Source organism: Chinchilla lanigera, unplaced genomic scaffold, assembly GCF_000276665.1.
Source record: "Chinchilla lanigera isolate Chin_1 unplaced genomic scaffold, ChiLan1.0 scaffold00105, whole genome shotgun sequence".
Taxonomy (NCBI): domain Eukaryota; kingdom Metazoa; phylum Chordata; class Mammalia; order Rodentia; family Chinchillidae; genus Chinchilla; species Chinchilla lanigera.
In genome coordinates this window covers 6,573,990-6,594,337 of record NW_004955506.1, presented here as the reverse complement: position 1 = coordinate 6,594,337, position 20,348 = coordinate 6,573,990, and the positions used below count along the sequence as shown (strand labels likewise).

The following is a 20,348-nucleotide window of genomic DNA, read 5'->3' as shown; positions in this document are numbered from 1 at the left end:
GGCATCTTGGGAACTGATATAAGTGGTATGAGGTGGGACACAGACCTTTCTAAAAGCTCCTAGGTGACTGTAACAAGCAGGGCTGAGGGAAGGCAAGCTCTCAGAGGGCAAGCCCCACTTCTCTTGTCCCACAATTGGTCAAATGCCTATCATCCCTGGCCACAGCAGGACCACACATCCTAGCTTTTTTTTTTTTTTTTTACCAATTGAATAATCATTGACTATCTCAATGATTGTTGTAGGAAACACATAGTAATAAACATACATCCATTTATAGAATAGCATAGGAACAATATAAACATTAGAGAGTTATGGATAGATTAGTAGGAAAATATCAGTGGCTGCTGTAATTAATACATGGTGGTATCTTCAAAGTGGTTTCTCAGGAAGACAGAGATATGTAAGAAAGATCTAACAAGTAGTTATAGCCTAAGGGTTGTGAAAAATAGTGGATCACCTCCTCACCAGTGACTCCTTTCACTGAGGTGTGACGGCTGGATGGAAGGCCAGGATTGAAAAGGAGGATCAAGAGACTTGCACCTGTGTCTAGCAATAGGCTGTTTTCTTTTTCCTCTATAGTCGTGATTACCTGGGGCTCCTCCATGGAGATGACGGTCTGGCCAGAGGGAGAAGGCAGAGTATGCCCCGGGCCCCCTCATTCCTGTTGGACTAACTGGTAGGATGGGTCTGAGCTCTGGGACCTCCACTTCAGAAAGCAGACCGATCTCCAGTGGTCACCTTTGCATTCAGGGCATGGCCCAGGGGCCTTCTTAAGGCAGTTCCTCTTGAGGCGGCCTGGCTTTCAACAATGGTAGCAGATGAATGTAGTCGTCAAGTTCTTCTTGGGGCCCTGAGAATCAGACTTACGGTCTGTTTCTCTTAGTGCTGCAGCAAAAACAGCTGCTTTTTCTTAGTCTCTTTGTTTCCTCTCCTTGGCCTCTTCCTCATCACAGCTATAGAATACTGAGGAGGCAACTCTTACTAACATTTCATGTGAGCCATCTGGGGCAAAAACCATTTTTTGTAGTTTTTTCTCTCCAGCCTCCCAGCGCATTGGGACCCCACAACCACTTAGTGTCCTCTCCCCAACCGTCAGCACAGGCAGCAGGAATCTCGGTATAGACCTCTCCAGAGTTCCACGTGCTCCTCCACCGCAGCCTGTACTGTCAGGGGAAGGATGGCTTCCAGGGTGTCTCCCCAGGTATTGAGCAAGGTCTTCCTGGTTTCCAGCTTCCAAATGGCTCTCATGACCACAATCAACTAGACCTCTGAGTCTTCGTGCGTAGTCTGTATTCTCATGTTCTCCAAGTCCTTGCTCAGAAGCTGCTCCTCCGCTGACTCTGGACCTTTCTGGTTCTCAATGGCAGGGGCAAGAGTGACCCATTGTGTGGCATGTATTCCCAGGGGTTTCTTCATGTCAGGATGATTCACACACATCCCCAGGCAGGCCTCCTTGGCTGGCGCGTGGTGGGCCAATTGTGTCCTTGCTTCTCTGTGCCATGATAGTTCTCAACCACATGATGGTGGTTGGTTTAGGGGCTGGCGCGTGCCAGCGTGCACCGCCGTGCAACTTCCTGGGTGCTGGCTGCCAGCCTCCAGGGTGCCTGCACAGCTAGGGGAAAGCCCAAAGGCTGGCACTCTCCACTGCGTGGCTTCCTGGGCGCAGGTGGCCTGCTTCCTGGGTGCCTGCGCAGCTAGGGGCCGGCCCAAAGGCCAGCATTCCCCGCCACACAGCTTCCCAGGCGCAGGCGGCCTGCCTCCCAGGTGCCTGTGCAGCTAGGGGCTGGCCCAAAGGCCAGCACTCCCCGCACATCCTAGCTTTTAAAGGAATCAGCGGTGGCTACCATGTTTCAAGCACAGCATGCACGCTCCATTTCCCTTCCTAGCTTCCCCACAGCACCAGTGTGTAGGAATCAACCACACAGAAGCTGAGGCTGTGCCTCAGAGGCAGGAAGCACCAGCTTCAATAGTGATATACACTTCTACCCAGAAACTTGATCCAGGAGGCACCAGTCAGAGCTGCTGTTAATCATTCACCCACACCACAGGAAGTGATGTCTTTGTGGCAGTACCAGTCCTGAGGTTTCCCAAGTTCTGGACAGGTTCTCTCAGTGGATACATCATCTAGACTGAGAGCCCAAGCTCTAGCTGCACCTAGAGGTGAGGTAAATGGGTAGCCTGACACATAGCCCTTGGATGCAATCTTTCTCCATTCCACATCAAGTTTGATTTCTCTCAGGGAGTACTTAACATGCACCCCCAAGTGCCCCCATACTGACATCACAAAGGGGCAGAAGGAAGTTGAAGGGCGGTTACCAGGCACCTACCCTGCTCCACCTTTGTTTGCTCTGGGAACAGCAATGGTCAGGGCTACTTGGCAGTACCAACACACTTTCCTCCCAACAGCTGCTTCTTTGCGTCAGGGTGCACCCCTGATCACCTGGCAGCCCCTTCATCCTGGGACTTCCAAGCACAGGGCCTGAAGGACAACCCTGATTTGCCCTCACAGGACACAAGACTGCTAGCAGCAAAATCAGGTAATAACTCCTTCCTTCTTCCCTGTACTCCTGTGAAATGGCCCCAGCCCATGACCTGCATATGCCAGCTCCATGTCCACAACAGCGGGCCTTCTGTTTCCAGACACCTCCATGAATATCTACTGAAGCCTCAGCTACTCCTAAGCTCCCATCCTTTTTATTTACTTCTTTTTGGCTTTCTTCTCTCTCCCCCTTCCTCGCTCCACTTTATGGTAGTGAAGATTTTTAGTACCAGGAAGCATGGAACCATATCCCTAAACTACCACTCCCCCTTTTTAAATTTTTTTTTTTTGGTACCAGGAATCAAACTCAGGACCTTGCACCTGCCAGGCAGGCGCTTGTGCTACTGAGCTATATCCCCAGCACCCACCCCCCTTTAGTCAGGGTCTCACTGAGTTACCCAGGCTAGGCTCAGACTTTGGTCCTCCTGCCTCAGCCTCCCAAATAGCTGAGATGTACCACCAGGCTGGCTATTTATCTCGTTTTTGAAATGGAGGTCTCCCTGTCACCTCTGTTATGTTTTTTAAAAAGGGGTGTCTCCCTATTACCCAGGCTTGCCTTAAACTCCTGGGCTCAAATGATCCTCCTACCTCAACCTTCAGAGTAGCTGGGACTACAGGTGTGAGCCACCAGCATACCCACTAACTTCTCAAAATGCCTCCTATACAGTCAACAACTGGGACAGGAAAGGTAGGATCTACAGTAATGCTTTTTCAGCTTCTAGCTGAGGGGGGGGCAAGGGTAGGATCCCCGGCTCCATACCAGGGCTATTAAAGAACTAGAGACTCCAGAGGAATCTGGGATGGAGACAAGAGGCAGCCTCCAGGAAGAATGCAGGCCTATAACTTCAGCACTCAGGAGGCTGAGGCAGGAGAATCACCATGAGTTCAAGACCAGCCTAGGCTACATAATAAATTCAAGGCCTTCCTGAACTGCCTTGTGAGACCTTGTCTCAAAAAAACAAAAACAGAAACAAAAAAAGAAGAAGAAGAAGGAATGCCAGGCCCTCTCTAGAAAACTACGTATGTTGCCTTGAGACTTAGAAGCCAAAGACTCATCGCCCATTCAGTGTCTAGCCACAGAGATAGCAAAATATTCACTGAGATTGCCGCAAGCATCAAGGGGGAGTGGAAAGCAGCATCTAGGACCAGCTCTTGAAGGCCGCTTGCACTCAAGGCCTCTGTCCCATCTTTTCCAGGTTTACATGGACCGAACATTATTCCAGAAAGACATCTGGCGAGAAGAGTTCTGGGACAACCCCTGGGACGTGGCTGGCCTGATAGTGATTGGCTTATTCATCTTCACAGTCCTGTTTCTCATCTTGTTTGCTGTTACGTTTGGGTTGCTCTTTCCGAGGGATAGTACTGAGGGTGACCAGCAGTGACCTGATTTCCTGGGGTCTGAGAAGGCAGCAGGTGAGGGGGCTGACCAGCTCACCCTGTACTGGCAGTGGGCCCCATCACAGTCCCCTCTGGCTCAGAGGCCACGCCTTGGTATCTTTTTTTTTTCTCACCAGGAAACAGTCTGGTCTGATACTGGACCTGGCTTAGGGTTGGTCAGATAGCAAGATGGGGGAGGTGGGTCAGATACAGAGCCTGGGACCCCTACTGTATGCCATCCAAACCATGCCGACATGTGGGAGAGGGCCTTGCCTCTGCCTCAGACTAACAAGGTCCTCTCACAGGTTCCCAGCCCAGCCACCAACTTTGTAAGTCCTTGAGAGAGGAGGACACAAAATAATCAGATGAAGTAAAAATTCCTTTTCAAATCTGCTAACTTGTGAGAACTCATTTTCCATCTAGACATGACCACCAGAGCCAGTTTACCTAGTAAAGCTTCACTGGGGCCTGTAAGTCCCCTTGTGATCTGGCACTGCCTATCTCACCAGCTGTCTGCCATGTGTCCCCTGGTTCTCAGTATGACTTTCAGTTCCTAAATATGCCATGCTCTCTCCTGCCACAGGGCCTTTGCACATGATAGTCCCTGTGACCAGGATGTTCTCCCTCACACTACACCTCACTCCGTGGTCTAATTAATGCTTCCTCATCCTTCAGAACCCAGCTAAACCTGCCTTCCTCAGGTGAATCCTCCCTGACCCTCTAGATTGGGGTAGGACCACATGTTGTACAAGCTCAAAATATCACATACCTTTTCTTCAAAGCCCTCTCAAGAAGAATTGTATGTTTTTGTTTTTGTTTTTGTTTTTGTTTTTGGAGACAGGGTCTTGCTGTGTAGTTCAGGCTGGCCTTCAGTTTACTATACAGCCCAGGCTGGCCTCGAACTTGAAGTGATCCTCCTACCTCAAACTCCCAAGTGCTAGGATTACAGGCATGTACCACCACGCTTGGCTATATTTTTTTTTCATGATCACCCAACAAGCACCTGTTCACCACTGTATCCCCATGGCCAGTGTGCCTGGTACAGAGGGGACCTCAATCAGTATTTGTTGGCTGAATAAATGAACAAATGAGCACATGAACACACAAATGGGTAACAGGAGGATGCTGGAGCTGGTGGGCTCTTCTGTCCAGAGTTCCCAGGCGACAATTCAACCCAAGTCTAAACATAGAGCTGTTCATGCATCTCAAAGTAACCAGGCCACTTGGCCAGAGGTTGTATCAAGCCTAAAAACTATTCTCATAATACTTCAAGGCAAAAAAAGGCCCTGTTATGAAAATACATTTTCATGGCTACAGCCCAAAGACAGTAGCTACCTGCAGAGACAAGTGGAAAACCCCTGTGTCCTCATTCCTAACTGACCTAAGTACCTTTTCTGTTGGTCCCAGACCCTCTCCACATACTTCTCACAGGGTCCCACCTCCTCATGTCCCATCCCTTACAAGAGGTTCATTTTAGAAATGTACCCACCCCAGCCAAGCCCACCCCAGCCAAGCCCACCCCACTGGCCTCAATGCCAGGTGTCGGCTCAAAGGGACAGCTGGTAGGAACAGCTGTCTCAACCTCAAACTCAAACCAGTACTATTCTTAGAAAACGAGCAAATATCTGGTGGAGAGGGACTTTTTCCTCATACTATGTGCCATTTATACAATAATAAAACATCCCCTTTCAAGCCAGGCATGGTGGTGCATGCCTATAATCCAAGCATTCAGGAGACTAAGGCAGAAGGATAGCCACAAATTTAAGGCTAGCTTGGGCTACACAGTGAGTTCAAGACCAGCTTAAACTACACAGTGAGACCTGTCTCAAAAAACAAGACAAATGAACAAACAAGAATTCCCTGGGAGTCCTGGAATCCAGAACCTTCACACAGGACCACAAGACAGGAGGCGTGAGGCTGCACACACAGCTGGCCCACTGATGCAATAAGAAGTCCCAGTTCTTTGGAATGGAACAGAAGAAATAAAAAGCAAGAGGCCCCAGCCTGCCCTTACCTGGCAGGCTCTAATCCTCCAGAGTGTCAAATGCAGCCCCGACAAAAAACTCCAGGGTTTTTCCCAGGAGTGGGAACTCTGACAACTAGCAAGAACACTTGGTCCTTTCATTCCTCACCAGAAATGAAAGCTCTGCTCAAGTAGTCTGAGGTCAAATTTAGCAGCTCCCTGTACCAAGGCCTGCAAAGGGCTCTGGTGGCAATGGCCATAAGCAAGGAGGCCTGGCACTACAGCCCACCACTCTTTCCTGGGTGTGGTCCCACCACAGGGGCCAAATTAGAAATGGCTGATCTAAATTAGAAATAGCTCCGTCCAGGAGCCACCAACTCATCCATGAGTAGGAGGAAGATGGAAATCCAAACACAGGACCCACATAAGTGCCTCCCTGGTTTCCAAAGGACCCAAACCATCTGCTAGACATTGGTATTATGTACTTACTCAGGACCCTGCTTCAGGACTCTAGTCTTGGGGCTAGAGGCGTAGCTCAGTGGTAGAGCACTTGCCTAGCATGTGAAAGGCCTTGGGTTCCATCCACAGCACCACAAAAACAGAGCAGAAAAGAAATACTCTAGTCTTAAAAAAAAAACCAAGATGGTACAGGTATATGAAATTAACACTGCATATGCAAATCAGAAAGTCTGAGGTTAGTGGCTTTTGTCTACTGTGAGCTCTGTGAGTATCACCTGTCTGGAGTTGAGTTTATTCATCTCTAAGTCTACAGCAATCACTTATGCCCATTTCCTCCCAGGACTGTTACATGTGATCTAATGAATCTGAGAGCTATACAGACCAAAGTGTACAAAATCTTCCTGGGCATCCCTCACACTAAGTACCCATGATTCCCTATGCCCAGCCACAATCTGACTCTCTCTGAGCAGCCATCAGGCTCTTTTCATAACCCTTGTACCACTGCCACAGATGCAGACAAAAGAGATAAGTGGTTCTATGTGGGCAGGCTGAGATTCTGTTAAAAAGGCTGTTTTCCAAAGCACTTGGTGCCCCTGCCCAAGAGGTAAGTGCATCACACATTTCTGTTTGGGCCCTGAATAAGAATGAGAACCACGCATGTGAACCCAGCAGTCCTAGCTCAGTGGCACATGACGACCACAGAACCAATGGCTCAGAACTGGCCATATTACTTGGAAATGAGTTGCTCATGAGGCCAGCCATCACTGAAAAGGGTGGAGTGGGAGGATGGATGACCACCCAGAATGCTAAACAAATCCTCACACTGCCAGAATTTCAGGGGCCTAAAGAAGACAAACTGACTTCCAGGCTGCCCACACAATGACCGTTGCAGGCAGCGGTCCCTTGGTGGTCCAAGGGCTGTCTTACAGTAACAGTTTAAGTAATGGGTGCTGGATGGAGAAATTATCTCACTGACACTTTACTCCATATCCAAAATAAAACTTACCCCAGTTCTTCACAGAAGGTCACCAGGGCATCGAAGGCCAAGAGTGTGGCTTTATCAGATGATTTGTTTCCCCTCTTTTCCTGGAGACAGACAATGAATGATCACTTAGCCAGTCTTACAGAGTCGGACTAAACTTGTCCTCACAAAATATAGTGAGGTAGAAAAATGTTAAAGGACAGTAAAAAGCCATTTACTAAACAGTGCCCCCAAATCTAACTATACGTCAAAATCCTCCTCCTACTTTTGAAAGTTTGTATTTCCAAAAAGTCATTCTCCTTAAATCATTCTCATGCAAAGGGCCTTAGATAGTCATTTACAAAACACTATGATAGGACCTAATTTCCTAATAGTAAATATACAAGTGAGTATTGTGTCCTTACATCTGTATAAACATATATGCTGATGTATATATGGCAGGGTATATACTAAAATGTTAATAGTGCTTATCTCTGAGTTGTGGATATGCATCATTAGCTTTTATTTGCCAAAATTTCCTTTAAAAAAATGCAACAGGGCTGGGGATGTAGCTCAGTAGCATAAGCGCTTGCCTGGCAAATACAAGGTCCTGAGTTCGATTCCCAGTACAAAAAAAAAAAAAATGCAACAAACACTGCTGAGGGAAAAAAAAAACACTCCTGAGACATTATTTACTGACTTCTGCATTTAGGAAGTGACTCAAGCCAGGCATGGTGGTACATGCCTATAATCCCAGCAACTCAGGAGGCTGAGGTAGGAGGATTATAAATTCTGGGCCAGCCCAGGCAATTTAACAAGACCCTGTCACAAAATAAAATAAAAAGGGTTGGGGATATAGCTCAGCACTTCCTGGATTCAATCCCCAATACAATAATACACATGCACACACACACACACACACACACACACACACATTCCCCCTCTAACACTCACAAATATTCATAGGTACTCTACGTCCATCTCCCAACATGTTTAAGTTGCAATTTCATGTTAAAACAATATTTTCCTCCTTATGATTACATCAACATTGCTTCAAGCTATACCACAATTACATTTCCCATGACCACGTCCTCTCTTGTACAACTTTGTTTCCTCTAAACGTAATAGCTGCTTTGTTTCTTCCATTTGCTTAAGATTTTCAGGGTGTCAGTAATTCACCCTCAAATGTTCTGACATAGTAAAGAATTTTTTTTTTTTTTTGTAGCATGAGGGATTGAAGCCAGTGCCTCTACACTAAGCCCTATCTCTAGCCCTTTTTTAATTTTTATTTTGAGACAAGGTCTTGCTAAGTCACTAAGTTGCCCGGCTGGGCTCCAACTTGTTTTTCTCCTGACTCAGCCTCCCAAGTAGCTGGGATTAGAAGCACGCACCACCGTGCCCAGCAAGAATTCATTTCAGTAAAAGCCAAAGATATCAGGTTCCACTCTGACTTTTGGAAACTTCCTTCTGACAGCCTCTGTCCCCCAGTTCAATCTGGACCACTTTTTTTCCAGGCCTGTGCCCAACTATCTTTCTGACTACTGCTGGACATCATCCTGGGCCTTTCCCTTTGTCTTGCTCCTGAGTTTCATCTCCACCTCTTTCTCTAGGTCTGCTGTCTCTTTATGGAGGACAGCATCTTTTCATAGCCTCCAAGACATGATGCACCAGAGGATTTTTGGGGGGTAGGGAAACCCTGTATCTAAAAATGTATTTATTCTACCTTTATAGCTAACTGGTGGACAATGGAAAACTGTATGCTGGAAATCACTTGGAAACTGAAAGTTCTGTTTCATTGTTGCCTTTTTCCCAGTATTACAATGTGGAAAACAGTTGTTCTCTTGATTCTCAATCCTTCCTAGATCACAAGCATTCTCTCTACAGACACTTACTGTGTCTTCATCTCAAGTGATCTGAAATTGTCTCAATGATCAATCCAGTGTCCACTCTTGTAATTCACTGTTAGGAAGTCCCAAATAAATACCTTTCACTCAATCACCCTACGAAAATCTTCTTGTCTATCTTAAAACTGAGATCAAAGAGATGAGTTAATCATACTCCTTTAAGTCAAGGCAAATTATCATTCTTGGTCCATGAAACCCTCCTTCATTTCCAATCCTTTATTTCAATTTCTCTCCCGAGTCATCCTTCTCTCATTCACTCAACAACAGTTTATTAAGCACTAGTTATGTCCCTAGCACTGATCTAGACATTACAGACACAGATAACAAAAGGTCTCTGCTCATGGAGCTTGCATTTCAATGAAAGAGACAAAGAATAAGCAAATCTACAATGTCAAATAGTAATAAACATAAATTTTTTAAAAACGACATAGGATCCTTCCTTAGCCCTGGGTTATGCCTCTCACCCCATGGTGAGCAATGCACCGTGATTTCTTCACTCACTCCTCATGGATAGACATCCAGCTTATTTCTTATTTCCTATCACTATGAACAATTCTCCCAAACAATTCCTCAACATAAACTTATGCATTGGGACTTTTATTTCATGGAATTTGGTCTCAGAAATAGGATATCTGGACCAAAGTGCACCTGTATTTTAAAATGCAGTAAAGGGTAGGGGACATAGTACAATGGTAGAACATTTGCCTAGCATGCATGAGACCTTGAGTTCTACACCCACTACTACAAAAAAATAATAATAATAAAATGTGACAGTCGTTAGCTAGGCATGGTGGGGCATGCTCATAATTCCAGCACTCAGGAGGCTGAGGCAGGAGGATCACTGTGAGTTCAAGGCCAGGCTGGGCTACAAAAGCGAGTTCAAGGCCAGCCTGCACTACATAGTGAGACCATGTCTCAAAAAAAAACGAAGTTGTTAAATTGCTTCCCCTAAAATGATAGTTAACATTTCATTTTCCTCCTGACAAAATGCTAGAGGTTGTTTACATGCACATCATCGTACCTTAATTTGCATTTATCTGATTACTATTAATTACAGCATCTTTCAACATGCATTTGGATGAGGGTTTTTTGCTGTTGTTGTTCTTGTTTTCTTGCAGTACTGGAGAGTGACCCCTGGGAACACTGAGCTACACCCCTATCTCTTTAAAAATATTTTATTTTTGAGGCAAGGCCTCACTTAAGTTACCCAAGATGGCCTAGGTAACTAATGATCCTCCTGTCTCTGAAGTAGCTGGGATTCCAGACATACATCTCTGCACCTGCCATGGGAGCTTTTTCTTGTATCCTCTGCCTTTCACAGCCTTTGGGCTTTTTTGTCAATTGGTAAAACTTCTCTGTTTGTTCTCACGTATAGCCATCTGCTTGACCTCTACATTAAAATATTTTCCTAAAACTGTGTTTACCTTTACCTATTGGTTTTATGATTTTTATCATACAATTTGTCAATTTTATCATACAATTTGTTTATCATACAATTTATCATACAATTTGTCAATTTGTCATGTGTAATATATTAAAACCTTTTAATATAGTAAAAGATTTCTAGCTGAGTGTGATCACCCAGAACTCAGGAGACTGAGGCAGGAGGATCACCATGAGTTGGAGACCAGCTTGGGCTATATAGTGAGTTCAAAACCAGTGTGAACTATGTAGCAAGACTCTGTCTCAAAACAACAAAATATTTCTTTTTTTAAAGAGAGCTTTGGGGGCTTTAAATTTTTTACTATAAAAGTAACTTGTCCTTGATTATACAATAGACTAAATTTTCTTATTAAAAAAACTTTTTTGAGACATTGTCTCCGTCTGCTGCCCATGCTGGCCTCAGATGATACTGTCATGACCTCCCACATAGCTGGGATTATAGGTGCATACCACTGTGCCTGGTCCCCAGTTCTTAACACAATGATTATAAATATGTTGAACAATTTTGCCAATTTTGTAGGTATGAAAGGATTTCTCATTATCTAATTTGCATGTCTCTGATATCTACGTGACGGTGAGCACCTGTTGATATAATGATTAAATATCCTAGCTTCCTCTTCTGTGAAAATGCCTATTCCTACTTTGTATGATGTGGTTGTTTGCCTTTTTATCTTCTCCTTTCTTCAGTGCTGAGAATGGAACACATGCTAGACACTAGCTATACTACACTATACTACACTACACTACACTACAGTCTTTTCTCTTTTTATTTTGAGACAGACTCTCACAAATTGCTCAGGCTAACCTCAAACTTACACTCCTCCTCCCTTAACCTCTTAAGTAGCTGGAATTACAAACATGTGCCACCATGCTGTTCTTTGGCTTTTCTTATTTACCCATAGGAGTCTCTAAATAGCCAATAAATTTATATAATGCAAATATCTTCCCTAATATGGACTCAGTTTTTCATTTTGTTGAGGGTTTTTTTTGTTTTTCTTTTTTTTGTCTTTTTTTTTTTTTTTTAGACAGGGTCTTGCTATGCAGCTCAGGCTGGCCTTGAGCTCACTCTGTAGCCCAGGCTGGTCTCGAACTTACAACAATCCTCCTCCCTCTGCCTCTCGAGTGCTGGGATTACAGGCATGTGCCACCACGCCTGGCTTTCATTTTGTTTATATTTCCTTATACACAACACTATTTATATTTCCTTTACGTTCCCTTTTTAAGGGAAAGGAAAGTTAAAAAATAAATAAGCTGCGTTTCGTACATGTACCAAGTTCTCATGATGAATGTAATCATTATGTACTGCAAACATGTACTAATAAATTTTTTTTAATTGTTTTAAAGATTAAAACAGAAATAAGGTCCAGGGCTATAGCGGAGCAGTGGAGCACTTGCCAAGCACAGGTGAGGTTCTGGGTTCAATCCCCAGTACTTCACAATGTACAACAATGGGAAAATACACAATAATGCTCACTAAAACAAGGCAGGATTGATCTTAACTATGTAAGTTAGTGATACATAAATGATATTCAGGTAATTTAATGTTTACAAAGAAAATAAATCAGCCAAAAGTGGTAGCATATGCCTATAATTCCAGTACTCTGGGAGGCTGAGGCAGGAAGATCAGTTCAAGCGGGTCATGATAGCATATTTGCAATCCCAGCACTCAGAAGCCTGAGGTAAGAGTTGCACCATGAGTTTAAGACCAGCCTGAGCTACATAGTGAACTCAAAGCCAACCTGAGCTACACAGGAGTTCAAGACCAGCATGGGCAACTTACCCTGTCTCAAAAAAAGGGGTTAAGGAACTGGGGAAGCAGCTCAGTAAAAAAGCCCTGAGTTTAATCTCCAGTGCTGAAAAAAGAAAAAAGTCTAGCCTAATTCATTCCAGCTGCCTATGCACCCTGCACACTACTTCCTACCTTGCAGGCCAGGGCTACCCTCTCTAAACTTACAGACGCTCCATCTACACTTGAAAATAGCCACATGAAACTGGAGAGTCAGAGGGTCAGACAGACAGGGTTTCTACTGCCCAGGACTTACCTGGAGTTTTGCTATTTCCTTCCTGATTAGGTAGCTGACCTGGTCCCGGTCATTCCGAGAGTAATAGAGACGACACCAAGAAGGCTTCCCATCCCTGCCGGCCCGGCCAGACTCCTGGTAGTACCCAGCCATCGACTTGGCAATATTCCAGTGGGCAACAAATCTGTAGGAGCCGAAAGGACAAGCAGTGTGAGATATAGAAGAAGAGCTGAGTATGCTGTGGAGGAGTACTTCTATGTCAGTAAAGCAGGGCTTTCTTCACAGTGGCCAGGCACAGGGAGGCTAACACTCAGGGAGAAAGAGAAAAGATGCTGGAGTAAGCTGGCTCATATTCTTGTGGCCCACTGGCAAGCCTGCCTGCCATGAAGCTGCCCAGCCTAGAGGCCGCTGCAGGAGTTCAGAGGACAACTCCAGGGCCTGGGGATTTAACTCAGCGGCACAGCACCTGCCTGGCAAGCGCAAGGTTGTGAGTTCAATTCCCGGTACCAGAAAAAAAAAAAGAAAAAACAGAGGGCAACTCCAGCATATATGGGGAACCCATAAAACTTATAGCAGTGGAATAACTGGACTTTAGTGTTAATTCCAATGGAATAAACACTAGACTTTAAAAAAGCCCGCTCTATGGATGAGCTTAAGATTCAGAAAGGTACATTTGTTTTTCTGTCTGTTTGTTTGTTTGTTTTTGAGACAAGGTCTCACTACATAGTCCAGGCTGGCCTTGAATTCACGGCAATCCTCCTGCCTCAGTTTCCCAAATGCTGGGATTATAGGCATGAGCCACCACGCCCAGCTCATTACTGTGTGACCTTACACATTTGTATAAAGAACTCAGGAGTTACAACTGTCATTCTACCCCTCATTCATGTCTAGATTCCTTATACATTTGTATAAGGTCACACAGTAATGGGGCATTAGAGCTAGGATTTGAGCCTAAAGGTGTCTGATTTTGAAACTGGCTCCTAATATGTCACAGCTGGCCACAGTTCAACTCTGATTCCAAAGTCTATATTCTTAGCTAGGGCTGGGGATTTAGCTCAGCGGCAAAGCGCCTGCCTAGTAAGCGCAAGGTCGTGAGTTCGGTTCCCGCACCGGAGAAAAAAACAAAAAAACAAAGCGATTTGATTTGTTATATTCTTAGCTGGTCATGATGGCACATGTTTGTAATCCCAGTACTCAGGAAGCTGAGGTAAAAGGAGCACCATGAGTTCAAGGGCAGCCTGGACTACACAGTGAACTCAAGGCCAGCCTGAGCTACACAGTGAGACCCTGTCTCAAAAAAATAAATAAATAGAATAAAAAAATAAAAAAAGTCACATGTACTCTTTCAATGTAGTGTACTGACACATTCCTACCCAGGGTCACTGTGAAGCATGACAAGACCATGGTTAGAGGTAAAAGACGTCGTGACAGTTGCCAAAGCAGGGCTAGCAGGCTGGGATAAACCCACACTTTTCCAGACTGTCAACAGGGAGAAACAAGGATGACAGTAAGAAGGTCAGTAATAAGATCCTCCCAATTTTTTTCTTGTTTTTTTGACAGGGTCTCATGACTGCTGGGATTGCAGGCATGCGCTACCACACCTGGCTGCTACCCCCTTCCTTGGGGACGGCAGAACTGTGCTGTGCAGTCACCTGGGAGCAGGCCACATAGAAACTGTCAGCATTGGAGCTGTGTACTGGGGACTCTCTTCTGGAGCCTCTCTCTCCTCTAGCACTAGACAGAGGACACGGTGCTGTGTGCAGAGCACTAGGCAACCCTTGAGCCAGGACCCAATCAGAAGGTAAGGCAAGAACCAGAGCTCACCTGACATTGGCTTTGTCTACTCCCATCCCAAAACTGATGGTTGCAACAATTACAGGGACCTTCTCCTCCATCCACTCATTCTGCACTTGTGTCCTATCAGAAGCCTTCAGCCCTGGAAAGGAAGGGAAGGTGGAAAAGGGAACTCACATTCCCCATGAGTTTACCCTCTGGGGTTTCTATTAGGTTTGACACTATACTGGGCACTTTACACACACCCTGAGCCCCTCTATTCCCAGCTGTATGCCCTTGGGCTGGGCACTTACCCTCATGGAGCCTCAGCTAGTAGCCCATGTGAAGCACAGAGTATTCAGTAAACGTTAAAGCCAAAATTAAAACTCAAGTCCATTAGCCTCCAAAGCTTGTGCTCTTCCAACCTGGCTTTTTGTAATACTTAGGTGTATAAAAACTCATCACCTGCTATTGGGTGGGCACAGAGTGGGAAAAAGAACTGAGGAGTCACAACTATCATTCTAGCCCTCACTCATGTCTAGCCTCCTTTTTGTTGATTTTAGTTAATCATTTAAGCTCTACAGGAGTATCTGGAAAAAGATAATGGGCCACTTGATTATCCAGGCTCCACAAGAGACCGCCAAGTGGCCTCCAAGAGTGAAAAGGACCATGAGGCCTTACCTGCGTGATAAGCCTTGGCATTCACACCTCTGCTACTGAGCTCTATGGCCAGCTGTTCACAAGCCTCTCTAGTTCTGCAGTAGACAATGCCGCAGCCAGACAACTGAACAGGGAGATGTGAGAAGAAAACAAGCATGGCAAGGGAGAACAATTAGCCTACTACCACATGGCCTGTTTTAAAAGAAGCTCTGTACTTCCTCTTGTCAACTTCCCAATCTCCTCTGAGGCAGTCACTCAGCAGAGCTCTGCCACTTTGTAAAAAGCAGGACCAAAGCAGCTTCAAATCTAACCTCTTTAACGCCTCTGCCTTGTCTCTGAAAACCCTATACAGGTCTCCAAAGGGCTCACACACAGAAACTGCCTGCTTGCCTTTCATGCAAGGATACAGGACAAAGGTACCCCAGTGAAGAGGACAATGCCAGGTAATGAAAGACAATTCTCTTTGTGTATAAGTTTGAGTAAACCTAGGTAATGAAGCTAGGAAAACCAAAGGTCTTCCAAAACTAGTATCATGTTTATGCTAGAGAGTACCTTGCCAGCCAACCAGCCACCACCTCCCACCTTTACTCACCCCTTTATGAGTCTTCTGTCCAAGAGCTTTAAGGCAGAAGTCCTTCAGGTTCCCATAAGGATCAGAAATCAGTTCCTTGAACTGCACATCATAGAAGAGGTTGGCCCGGAAGCAGGGAGTCTTAAAAGTAGCAACTGGTTTCTTCAAATGCAGCGCAGCAAACACATCCTCCTGCACTTGTGGGGTGGCTGTGGCAGTCAAAGCCACACACGGGGCATGTGCCAGGCGGGAGCGCAGGGCACCTAGACGCAAGTAGTCGGGACGGAAGTCATGCCCCCACTGGGAAACACAGTGAGCTTCATCCACCACCAAGTAAGAAAGCAGGTGGCGGGACACGAGGGAACTCAGGATGGGCTGGAAGGAAGAGGAAGCGGCCATCTCTGGGGTGATGTACAGAAGCTTGGTCTGTGGCTTTTCTCGCTCTAGGTCTGAGAGCAGCTCCTTCTTCTCCTGCACTGATAGCTTCGAGCTCAGAGAACTCACTTGTACCTTCAGGGCGAGCAAGTGGTCCACCTGATCCTGAGAACAGAAGAGGATAAGCCCAGAGGGGTATACCTGACTCTTAAGACCCAGCGCTAAATGTCATTGCCACTCCCTGAGAGATTGCCCAGTCATGAAAAGTCTTCCTCCCACCCTCTTAGGTGTCTTCTCTTTATGGAAAGTGATGTAGTTCATTAAGAGAACAGGCTCTGGAGTCAAACCTGGACCTACTTCTGCTCACTTAATTGCCATGGGCTTGCTGGCTGTTTAACCCAAGACTCAGTTTTCTCACAACCTACTATAAATATAGTAACAAACAGAATTGTGGCAACAGTTAAATGAAACTTTACATCTCAAAAGTGGTATATGAAGCACTTAGCACAAAGCTTAAGATCTATAGTTAGCATTCACTATTAACTGTTGTTCCCCATCAGTCTACCTTTTTTCCTGAGGTCTTAACCACATGGCCATATTTCCTTTTCAGGGACCAGCCTATGTGATAGATTATGGGAGCCCAACTATGTGACTTAACCCACACACACAGTTTTGAGGTCAGTGTGACCTTACTTCAGAAACAGGGAGGTATACTAAGGCCACGTGCCCCCAGGTCCCAGCTCCCAGCCATGGGTAGAATGCTAATAACTCCAACTCATGAAGCAAGATAGCATCTGCTATGGACAGCTGTCAGAATACAGGCATTTGGGTTTACAGAAAATCTGGTTCCTCATTAACTTAATCCTTATTCACCCATTTTCTAAGTTATTGTTCTATGAACCAAGTGCTATCCCTCCCCCTGCACTTCTTGATAGCAAATAAAAGCCAGCCAACCACAGAAGTAGCCCAGTAAGTCCACTGGAGGCAAACTCTTCCCCGTCCCCCTTGTATGTTGAAATTTGTCTGTACCTGAGGGTCTGATCAGCATCAGTACTTCCTCAATTCTAATTCTATAAGCCCATCTGCAGGCACTAAATATAGGCAGAGCAGATGTTAGTAAGATCTCAAACAATTTCTCGTATCTCTGTTCCTGTACCTGCTCCCTTGCCAAATAAAACAAGTCACCAAGGGGGGCTGGGGATTTAGCTCAGCAGCACAGTGCCTGCCTGCCAAGTGCAAGGTAGTGAGTTCGATTCCTGGTACCGGAAGAAAAGCAAAAAAAAAAAAAAAAGTCACCAGGGACTCTGCATTTCAATTTAGCTATCCATCCACTTGTATCTTCTAACATCATGAGTGCACATGCGTGTACACATAAGAGCAAGTGTGTTTACGTACAGATACTGTTCCATACTTCTCTGGACAAAAAACAACAAAGGAGGGTAAGGAATGTCAGGTGATCAAAGCACAGAAGACTCATTCATGAACCACAAAGTGATACACACTAGTGAAAAAACCTACATTTGGGCAATTCAAACATCTATCATAGAGGGTCACAAAGACAAATCAGAGCAAAGAGAAAGGCAAAGACCAAATAAAGGAGATTTTAAAAAAGCCTTCCCATCATCTTTTTGGGCTACTATCTTCATTCCCCTAACCCTCACCTGAATCAACGCAAGGAGAGGAGAGATTACAATGGTGATGCCTTTGGCCAACAGCGCAGGCAGCTGATAGCAAAGGGATTTTCCAGCCCCCGTGGGCATACACACAAAGACATCCTTGTCACCTGCAAAAAAATACAAGAAGATAACATCTCACTGCTTCTTGCCTTTTCATTAAAGTTGCTGAAAATTAAATGAGAATGTAAGAAAAGGACCTGACAGTGTCTGGCACTTCAGAGGGTCTCACTATCATGTTAATTTCCTTCCCATCCTTTACATGAAAAGGAAAGGGAAACGGAGATTCGGAAATGTGTGCAAACTACTTCTGGTAATGGCAGTAAAAACAAGGGTAAGATGTCTGAGTCTGTAGAAGATGGGTGATTGAATGAAACAGCCATGAACGCAGAATACTACTAGGGAGTGGGCACATCTGTGTAGACAGGCAAGGACATCACTTAGAGGTCTTTTGTTTATAAACCTATCACTAATATTATACGGCTGCTCCCTTCTGAACAAGCTTCAATGGTCACCACCATATGTCCAGTTTAAAATACTGCTACTTCTTTCCCTATCTGGGATCCAGGCAACTCAATCTCCATTAAGGGGACCACCTAGGTCAATGGGTAGGTTAGACTATTAACGGCCACCCCCACTACTGCCCATACAGAAACAAAGAAAAACGAGAATCTAGGAACCCTTACAAAGACAATTTGTGGATCTGGCTATGAAAAATAAGACCCAGAATAGCTGAGTGGTTCTGCCATCAAAACACCAAGTTTAGCAGGGCCGACAGCACACAACTGCAATCCCAGCACTCTGGGAGTATGAAAAAGGATCTCAGGTTCAACCTCACTCTGGGCAACTTGGCAATTTAGACCCAGTCTCAACATAAAAGAAGGACTGGGGGTGAAACTCAGTGAGAAGGTCCTCAATTTAATCCCCAGTACCAAAAATTAAAAAAGCAAGCTTTGGTTGACAAGTCTAAAAGATTTCCAAAACCAGTTATGGACCGAGGGTGAGAAGGTAGGAAGAGAGGTTCTGCCGCACTGCTATGGTACAGCCAACAGAAATTTAAAGGCAGGGAGTTTGATAATGTTACCTTTTACTACAGCCATGGTCGCCCTCTCCTGTAAAGGCGTCTTAAAAGAGTCAAACCCAAAGACCTTCTTCAGCGCGCTCCGGACTCGCCGCTCAGGGTCAGAGGGAGTGGAAGGGTGGGTGCTCATCTTAGCGAAAAGCAGTGGCCAAAAGTTAAAGCAAAGGTAGTAAAGACTGGCACCAGAACCCTCTGTTTTGCTATTTAAATACAGCTTAATTTTTCTTCTGCAAATATAAATCTGCTACATTGCACTATAGCAATATATTTTGTTTCAAGTAGTAAAGCTGCAGAGGAATTGCCTCAAGCATATATTCCTGAGTGATTAATAAAAACTGAGCTATCCAAGGCTATACAGTATAGCACAGTTAGAAATCAGATCACGAGAAGAAACACAAATATCTCCGGGATAGTTTAGAGAACATAGAATCGTTGTTCTAAGATCCAGCTTCTACACGCGCAGTCACGACGACCGTCCCCATCAATCCCAATCCCTTCACTCTCCTTCCTCTTGAGCCCCGGATCCAGTTCTCTCTCTTCACTACCGACGACTCTTCGCTCCCAAGATACCACAGCCGGCCGCGGGCTGCCCGAGAAAGGACTCTGGCCCAGCCGCTGCGGTCCCCTGGTCCTGCCACTACGCCAAGGTCCCTATACAACACCCTGGGCTCAGAAGCCAAACTGCTGGAAACTCCAGTCAGGAAAAACCCACACAACCTTCTATTCGTCGCGCAAAGATGACGTTGCCCGAGAGGCGGGCCAAACTCAAAAACGGCCGTTTTGATTGGTCTTCAGTTTCCTGTTTGGGCCTCCTGAGATCCGGAAGAAGTTGCCTTTCGGTGCAGAAGTCACCCTCTTGAGTCATATGTGTGAGCCACGCCGGGGCTGTGGGATATAAAATGGCGGGGAAGAGGAATGTGCTGTCGTCTTTGGCAGTTTACGCTGAAGATTCAGAGCCCGAGTCTGATGGTGAGACTGGAGTTGAGGCTGTCGGCAGCGCGACTGGTGAGGCTCGAGTGGAAAGCTGGAAAAGGGAATCGAATGTCTGCCCAGGATGATGCTCCCTTATCGTAGTGCCGAGAAAGAGATGTTCATTGTGTCCCACGTATCGGGTCCCAGAACCGAAGCGCAGTCGAGGTCATCCTGGTTTAGATAGAATACTAGAGGATTTGTAGTAAGAAGGAGTCTTCTCCCTGTGTTTCTTTTTCTGCTAAAACTTCTTGAGAAGCTGATGGACTAGAGGATAGGTATTCACTATTGGAGCGTCGCTCCCTATTCCCTTCACCTAGTTGTTTGATGGGGAAGAGAGATGAGTAGAACATATGTGATGGATGATAAGGTTTGTCTTAGTAAATTGGTAACTTTTAATTTGGAACGTGTCCTAAACACATCTTGGAGCTTCTGGCTTGTTCTTCAAAGTGAGTAATTCTGTACGTCTGGGATAGACTATGGACATTTGTAAGTTATTGAAGGCTTTTAGGTCATTTTGTTACTCTGTGAATTTTTAAAACCCATCAGTAGCCCGGCGTGGTGTAGCACATCTGTAAT

General features: G+C 45.4%; 3 protein-coding genes across 6 annotated transcripts in view; 2 read left to right on the top strand and 1 right to left on the bottom strand.

The window, feature by feature from the left end:
- Recql5 (RecQ helicase-like 5) overlaps window positions 1-19,536 on the bottom strand; it is a 37,962-nt gene extending 18,426 nt beyond the window's left edge. For both annotated transcript variants that reach the window (XM_005407490.2, XM_005407491.2), the window contains exons 1-7: window positions 18,804-19,536; window positions 17,708-17,829; window positions 15,693-16,211; window positions 15,122-15,224; window positions 14,492-14,603; window positions 12,689-12,851; window positions 7,345-7,424 (exon numbers count right to left, since the gene is read on the bottom strand). In XM_005407490.2, coding sequence (XP_005407547.1) covers window positions 7,345-7,424; window positions 12,689-12,851; window positions 14,492-14,603; window positions 15,122-15,224; window positions 15,693-16,211; window positions 17,708-17,829; window positions 18,804-18,930 — 1,226 coding nt within the window. In that variant the 5' untranslated portion in view covers window positions 18,931-19,536. The remainder of the gene's footprint in view (window positions 1-7,344; window positions 7,425-12,688; window positions 12,852-14,491; window positions 14,604-15,121; window positions 15,225-15,692; window positions 16,212-17,707; window positions 17,830-18,803) is intronic.
- Smim6 (small integral membrane protein 6) lies at window positions 1,864-4,310 on the top strand. The gene is made up of 3 exons (XM_005407489.2): window positions 1,864-2,537; window positions 3,736-3,952; window positions 4,222-4,310. Exon 2 carries the CDS (start codon window positions 3,742-3,744, stop codon window positions 3,919-3,921), a length of 180 nt encoding a protein of 59 aa, XP_005407546.1. The 5' UTR covers window positions 1,864-2,537; window positions 3,736-3,741; the 3' UTR covers window positions 3,922-3,952; window positions 4,222-4,310.
- Window positions 19,537-19,647: 111 nt separating the features above from the next.
- The window catches only part of Sap30bp (SAP30 binding protein), a 39,125-nt gene continuing 38,424 nt past the window's right edge, over window positions 19,648-20,348 (top strand). For 2 of the 3 annotated variants that reach the window (XM_013505977.1, XM_005407492.2), the window contains exon 1: window positions 19,651-19,805. In XM_013505977.1, coding sequence (XP_013361431.1) covers window positions 19,700-19,805 — 106 coding nt within the window. In that variant the 5' untranslated portion in view covers window positions 19,651-19,699. Of the gene's footprint in view, window positions 19,806-20,348 lie in introns of all 3 variants that reach the window. The other variant, XM_005407493.2, reaches the window with a different exon arrangement.